Source organism: Tinamus guttatus, unplaced genomic scaffold (assembly GCF_059628265.1).
Source record: "Tinamus guttatus ecotype Peru unplaced genomic scaffold, ASM5962826v1 Tinamus_guttatus_pri_ptg000222l, whole genome shotgun sequence".
NCBI classification, from domain to species: domain Eukaryota; kingdom Metazoa; phylum Chordata; class Aves; order Tinamiformes; family Tinamidae; genus Tinamus; species Tinamus guttatus.
In genome coordinates, this window is record NW_028288756.1 from 4,371,132 (window position 1) to 4,379,068 (window position 7,937).

The 7,937-nt window shown below is 37.1% G+C and overlaps 1 protein-coding gene across 1 annotated transcript in view; it reads left to right on the forward strand.

The window, feature by feature from the left end:
* Positions 1-7,050, forward strand: part of CDH12 (cadherin 12) — a 141,644-nt gene extending 134,594 nt beyond the window's left edge. The window contains exons 10-11 of the mRNA XM_010225717.2: positions 1,128-1,379; positions 6,228-7,050. Of these exons, the coding sequence (XP_010224019.2) occupies positions 1,128-1,379; positions 6,228-6,727 (752 nt within the window). The 3' untranslated portion in view covers positions 6,728-7,050. The remainder of the gene's footprint in view (positions 1-1,127; positions 1,380-6,227) is intronic.
* Positions 7,051-7,937: the final 887 nt, after the last annotated feature.

A 7,937-nucleotide genomic window follows, 5' to 3' on the forward strand; every position in this document is an offset into this window, starting at 1 on the left:
GTAGTGCATTTTCATTATCTTCTGCTCCATCTGCTTGGTTCCTTGCAACCAAGGAAAGGAAAGGAAAGTAGTTTGGTTACATTGTACTGCATCTTAAATTGATATTTACCATTTTAATTGGCAGAATATTAATAGAAATAATAGGAAGTTGAAGCTGGATGATGTCAAAATTAGATATAAAAATTTTCATATACTGTGGATGCTTAATCTTAGAGACAAGAGACAAACTGAAGATGGAAGCTGTTTAATGCAAACTGTGAAATATTCTTAGAGTATGAAATCAAGCAGAAAAAGAACAATTTATTTTTCAAAACTAAATATCACTGAATTTAACATGTGCTGCAATATTTGAGTTTTCCTTGCTACTCATTCGCTACTCCTTGCTAATCTTGTCTGAGTCAAGAAAAAAAAGAGCATAGGAATAGGTACCGGAAAGAAATGACAAAACATAATTTTGGGGAGCTGTGAACACTTTAATGACTAATTAGTAGGATATGTATTGACTACAGACTACTTGGTTCATTTCTGTACTTTGTATGGATGAGAAAGTTTTTGTATTGCATTCAGGTAACTTTTAGTTTTAAAAGGAAATTAATTCATTAATACACGCAGTCCTAGATACACTTTCAATCAGAGTCTTTTGAACCATGATCTTATATTATAACAAGGTCTTAATGAGAAAGGAAAATCTGAAAATCCTTCCTAACCTAGTGCCTATAATGCATTTATTTTTAGTTATGTTCTCTTTAAAATGTTAGCTGTCATGCTGAGCAAGATTTATTCACAAGAAATAGAAGATGATTTGATGCTCTGGAGAAAGATTTATTTGCTATACTGCTCAGAATATAGCAGTTTCTGTAATGATAAAATAAGGTAGTTACAGATACTGTGCAATCCCCTGAGTTTCAAAGATGGAATAGCTTCCTGTTATTTAAGGTGATACAAGAAACATGCAGATGAGTTAGGGAAACGATTTAGCAGGCATGGTGGTGGTGAGTTTACATTTGGACTTGATGATCTTGAAGGTCTTTTCCAGCCATAATGATTCTACAATTCTATGAAACTTAGAATGTGAACATAAGTACACTATAGTAAAAATCCTGTCAAAACTCTGCCGTATTTTATAGACAATACAGCTGGAATCGAAACCAGGCGACATGGTTACAGCAGAAGGCAACAAGAGCTGCATCTTCTTCCAGTGGTGATAGAGGACAGTAGCTACCCTGTGCAGAGCAGCACAAACACAATGACTATCCGGGTGTGCAGGTGTGATGCTGACGGCACCATCCTGTCGTGCAATGTGGAAGCAATCTTCTTACCAGTAGGGCTGAGCACAGGCGCGCTCATCGCCATCCTGCTGTGCATTGTGATACTGCTAGGTTAGTGCTCGCGGCATCGTGTGCAGTGCGAAACTCTAACTCACCTCTGGCTTAGCTCATGTTGTCATTAGTTTCCTCTGTGAATTATAAATAGTCATTTAAAATACTTGACTATTTGTGGGAAATTTTGTGCTGCTTCTTCCTAGAAAAACACTCCAAAGCACTAATAATGAATGTGAATTTAGCAATGTTTATTTATTTCTTGTTGCATAAAGAGAACTGGCTTCCAGTCGAGTCTGATGCATTTTCTTTTCTGAAACAATTTTGATTATATACCATTCTTGAAGAACTGATATCCATATACTTAAAATTACTAAGATGGACAAGTCCTGCTGACAGCAGCAGTAGCAAAAGGCCTAGGAGGGGAATTTATTTAATTATTAATACCAACTTGAGAGAGATTAGGAAAACAGAACGATGAAATGAGAGAGGAGAATATAGTTGCAGTGCATGCAAACTGGCTAGACCATTGTAAAACTTATCAATCAGGACCATTTCCATTTCAGGCAAGCATGAATTTCATAATGTAGCATTGTCATCTGGATATATATTATATTTAAATCTTGCCTTAATTTCAGCATACCAAAGTTAATCGATACTCATGCACAGCTATAATATAGTACATATAATATTATACATTAAATAATAATATTATATACATATATATTATATATATACACATATAAAAAAGAACTGATAATAGATTATAGCTATTTTGTAGTTTACATAGACACACTGTGTTCTGTGTAAGGCCAGCCAGCTGAGACTTACAAATGCTGGTCCATACCTTGTCTTGCTAGTACTAGGCTTCTTAGACCTCAGGGCTACTCTCTACATAGGTCTAAAGGGCAGGCAAAGAGAGCTGTGGACTAGGAAAGATATTGTATGAATACTTCTTTGTGATTGCTTCAATACAGTAATTTATCACCAGAATAAGTTACGGCAGGCTTTCAGATTCATAAGGAGCTTCTGTGTAGCAGAATTAAAACTCAGAATTTCTGTGTAAAAGATATATATTGTGAAAAAATGTTTCAAATCAAAATGGAACTACAAATATCCACACTTCTCATGAAGCTGAAATTAATAATAAATACACCCATTCAGTTCAGCTTTTCTGAAATAAAGTAACACAAATCGATATCACATCTATCACAATTCCCCAGAGCTTCCTTTTTACTTTTAGGGGTTTCCTGAGTAAAAGCAGTTCACAGTGAACTGTCTAATTGCATTATGAAGAGGTTGTGGAGTCTCCTTCTCTGGAGATCTTCCAAACCCGCTTGGACGCAGTCCTGTGCCACGTGCCCTAGGTGACCCTGCCTGTGCAGGGGGGTTGGACTAGATGACCTCTATAGGTCCTTTCTAACCCTAAGGATTCTATGATTCTATGAAGCCACACATCTCAGCTCACTGTGGCAAGCACAGATAGAAATACACTCATCTAGACCTCTGACTTACGGTAGGATTTTCAGGCTATCTAAGCTCTCTGTTACAGAGTGAAGTGTCTAGAAGCCCCAAATACATGGCTGTAGCAAAGTTGCCACCCTTGTGTGCAGTAACTGGACTGGACTGTGTGAACTAAGTAGCAGAGAGCCTGGTGCTCTTACTCCAGTGTTCATTATTCTGGCAGAGTTTCTGGGGAAACAGAAATATTAGAAGCCTGAATTACCCTGAAATTTGCTAGATGATTTGCATGGCTTCAGAAGAACTGTGTTTCTCTTTCCCTAATGATTGAAACAAATTATACTTTATTTCAATAAACTGCAATAATTCAAACACAAATAATTATGAGAAAGAACTCCTTATCAGCTCTGCTGCTGATTGATGCATACACCAACTAAAGGGATATTTTCATCTCTTGCTTTCCACAGATCTCTAAACTGAATTAGCCAGATATTGTGCTTGGAAGAGAGTGTTGGTCTTTTAATAATTTTGTTCATTCTAATCAACCTGGTAATACTACCTAGAAAAACTAACTTATATTTAAAGAGATCTCCAATGAAGAGGAAAGAATGACATTTATTTTATATGCATTTCTCCTGCTTACTATTGCATTGATAATCTTGCTGTGGACTACCTTACTGAATCCATTTCTACAAAAAAAAAAAATAGACTCAACATATAACATCTATCACAAGTTATTCTAAAATACACAAGCCTGACCATAAATTTATAATCACTGGAACACTTAATTCATTATTGTGTTACTCATCATCAGCACTCAGAACATTACCATTTCTACCAAGTCAGAGAATTTAATGTATCAAAATGCCAGTTTACTGCTTTTGCAGAAAGATTTTGTCCTCAGTGAAAGACAACTTCAAAGAAAAAAGACTGAAAAAAAATATAAACCTGTGGGAAATCTTTTTGGTTGTTATTCCAAGTAAAATTGTCTTTAACAGTTTGTATTAGATAGAATAATAAAATCCCACAACATCTGAGTTTAGAAATGATCTCTGGAGTTTGTTTCATCTGAACCTTGGCACTAAAAGCAAGGTCTAATACAGCAGGTTGCCCAAGACATTGCCCCATGAAGTTTTGAGTATCAGCAATGATGGAACCTCTATGGCCAACCTGATCTAGTGCTTTGGGTCACCCTTGAAGTAAAAATGTTTTTACATATGAATAGAATTCCCTGTGTTTCAATTTGTGCTCATTGCCTGAAAAAAAGTATCCCTCTATTTATACACACTAACAAGCTCTAATCGGTTTAGTAACCCTTCGCTAAATTCATGCCATTATGTCCATGTCTCTCCTGTAATGGGGAGCCCAGCACACCACTCCAGATATGGCCTCAACAAAGCTGAGCAGAGGTAAAAGATCACTTCCCTTGACCTGCTAACAATGATTTTCCTAATTAAGCACGGAATTTTTGATGCATTGGTGATTATGTTGGTTCGGAAGGACTGCTCAGGTCTTCTGCAAAGCTGATCTCCAGCCATTTGGCACCCAGCTTGAGCTGGTGTATAGGATTATTCTTCCCGTCAAGCAAGATTTGGCATTTCTCTTTTTCGAACTTCATGAGGTTCCTGTCAGCCCTTTTCTCCAGCCTGCCATGGTCCATGTGAATGGCAATACAACCATCGGGTGTAACAGTCACTTCTTTGAGGTTTTTATCAATCACCTGCAAACTTTCTGAGGGTACGGTTTGTCCCATCATCAGATTAATGAATGAATGTTAAATGAAAATTTTAAACAGTGTTTTCCCTGTTAAACCCCCTCTCTGTTATCAAAGTGGTGTCCCCCTAGAGAATACCACTATTGATTTGGCTCCAGTGGACTCCATGCTGCTGATCACAACCCTCGGAGTTTTGGTAGTTTCATCAATTTTTTTTCAATCTACCTCACCGTCCACTTGTCTAGTGAGCACTTGCTCAATTTGTGAGGATATTATTAGATTCAGTGCCAAAAACTTTTCTAATTTCCAGATAAACAACAGCCACTGTTCTGCCCTCATCCATCAAGCCAGCCACGTCACTAAAAAAGGCTATCAGATTGGTTGAGTTGTTTGCTTTCCTATATCTATGCTGACTACTCTGAGTAGCGTTTGTGTCCTTCATGTGTCTGGAAATGGTTTCCAGAATTAGCTGCTCCCTCACCTTCCTGGGGATCAAGGTGGGGCTGACAAGCCTGTAGTTCCCCAGATCCTTTTTCTTGCCATTCTTCAAGATAAGTGGCGCAACATTTGTTCTCCAGTCCTCAAGTACCTCTCCTGATTGCCATGACTTTTCAAAGGTCATCACAACTGTATTTGCAATGACATCAGCCACCTCCCTCAGCACCCACAAGTGTATTAACTCTGAACCCACGAGCTTGTGCATTTCCTTTATTTTATTTTACTTTATTTTATTTTATTTTATTTTATTTTATTTTATTTTATTTTATTTTATTTATTATTATTTTTCTTAATGCTCCTAATCCTTGTTCACTAAAGAAGGTAAGTATTTCTTGCTGGGAAGACTTTCCCACTGGTCTCCTGGACCTGGGATTCCTGAAGGCCAGTCCTCCTGGTAAAGACTTAGGCAAAGAAAGCTTTTGGTACCTCTGCCTTCTCAGTGCCCTTTGTCAGCCAGACCCACTGCCCCATTCAGCAGTGGACCACCTGTATTTTCCCTATTATTCCTTTTACTGCTGATATATTTGTATTCCTCTCAGTTCACCTGTCCCTGCTTGAACTTCTTGTATGTTTCCTTTTTATATTTGAATTTAGTGCAGAGTTCTTTGTTCATCCATGCAGTTTGCTTGATGCTTCTGCTTGATTTTCTGCTCATCCGGATGGGCCATTCTTGAACTTGGAGGATGTGCTCTCCTGGACCCCTCTTCTCTTCAGGATAGTGTCCCACATGATTCTTCCAAGCAGATCCTGAAGAGGCTAAAATCTGCTGTAAAAAAAAAAAAGCTGGAGGCAGGATTGTTTTTCCTCTGAGAGAAGATTTCAGTTTCCAAATCATATTTTTCTTCTCGGTACTGTTTTGTGGGAATTAATTAGGTTTTTTTTTTCCTCTGTTCTTCTATAAAAAGACCTTTAAAAAAAATCAGATCTCTCAATCTGAACTAAAAAGCTGAAGCCGTGTCCAACCCTATATTCTCATAGGGTTCTCATAGTAGTAAGATTGTTGCTTCTTTCAATAACACAGCTAGCGCTAAGGAAATTTAGACTCATACATCAAATAGCACATATCTTTTCATTGCCTAGAGTACTGTTATTAAAAAAAAAAAAAGGAACATATCTTCTAAAGGAAAAAAAAGCCTTTGATTGCTTTCAACTTTCAAAGGAGGTTATAATGATACGTCATAAGAGTAGTAAATTATTTCTGTGCATGTCTTAACTTAACTTTTCTCTCATTGCAGTCATTGTGGTACTGTATGTAGCACTCCGAAGGCAGAAGAAAAAGGATACCCTGATGACCTCTAAAGAAGACATCAGAGATAATGTTATCCATTATGATGATGAAGGAGGTGGAGAAGAGGACACGCAGGCTTTTGACATAGGTGCCCTGAGGAATCCCAAAGTGATTGAAGATAACAAAATACGCAGGGACATAAAACCAGATACCTTGCGCTTTCCGCGTCAGAGACCACCAGCAGAAGATAATACAGACATAAGAGATTTCATTAATCAAAGGCTGCATGAAAATGATGTGGATCCAGCTGCACCCCCTTATGACTCCTTGGCAACGTATGCCTATGAAGGGAATGGATCTGTTGCAGAATCCCTCAGCTCTATAGATTCACTTACTACAGAGGCAGACCAGGATTATGACTATCTGAGTGACTGGGGACCTCGCTTTAAGATTTTGGCAGACATGTTTGGAGAAGAAGAAAGTTACAACCCTGACAAAGTCACTTAAAAAAAAAGACAAAGATGAAATAAAAAAAAAACAAGTAAACCAACAACAAATTAAAAAGATAAACCTAAGCTTTATATTGGGACAAGACTCCTTTGATTATAAAGGACAGCAGTGTTTCCAGCAATGTACTACATTTATCATACTGTCAGTTTCGGTTTCATCTGCGAAGGAAAGATAAATCCTGTAATATACACAGGTTTTTGTTGTTGTTGTTTTGTTACTTTGGAATTACACTGAGACAAGCTCAGGCCTACTAGGTACAGTTTACTGACATGGCTTAGAAAGAAGATAGCTTTCTGGCATCACAGTGGAAGAGTGGTAGCTTTTCGTAATTCCACTAAAGTGCCTATTGAAACTTTTATCATTTAAGTGGTAAAGAGTCTGCTGTGATGGTGTTACAAGACTGAATGGCAAATTGGACATAAAAGACATAAACTCTAAGACAAGAAGCAATAGCAACATGCTGACTTCTAATCATTTTAGAACAAAAATGAAGATAACTTCCTGGAGTATGTCTAATGACAACAACTAAGGGGATGCGGGGGGCGGGGGGGGCGGGGAGGCGTGCTCTGTGTTTTTTTTTTTTTTTCTTAAAGACAAAACCAGTATGTCAAGATTCCATTTTTCTTCTTCCAAAATTTCACTGAAAATTTAAATTTAAAATGCTATTGCTCACTTTGAAGATGTAAAGACCAAATTAAAAAAGGAAAAGATCTTAGCATCGTACATCAATGAGTATTTAAAATGTTCATCAAAACAATGCATTTTTTTTCAGAATAATAAAAAGATGAAAGCAGCTATTTCTTTACATGAAGAAAATTTCCTTTGGCTCCCTCTCTTCATTTGAAATGAGACTATTATCAGAACATAAAGTGGAGAGAGTTTTTTAAGGGTATTACTGTATTTTTAGCACAAAGTCATTTTCTTCCTTGTAAGTATCACTCAAAAAAAAAAAATGTAAAGAGCACCACATCACTTTTCTTTGCAATTATATTGCTACTCTGTAGTTACTCTAGACATACATATTATAGAGATAGTTTTGTCAGTCTGTATGACTGATCATTTGCTACAGTTCAACATATCATTGTATTTTGGTGCCAGACCCACATCGAACATCTCAGAGAGCATTCTGAGGATGGAAAATATATGAATTTGTTTTGCCAAAAATATTCACAGAGACAGAAAAAAGATATGAAACAGTATATTTGTC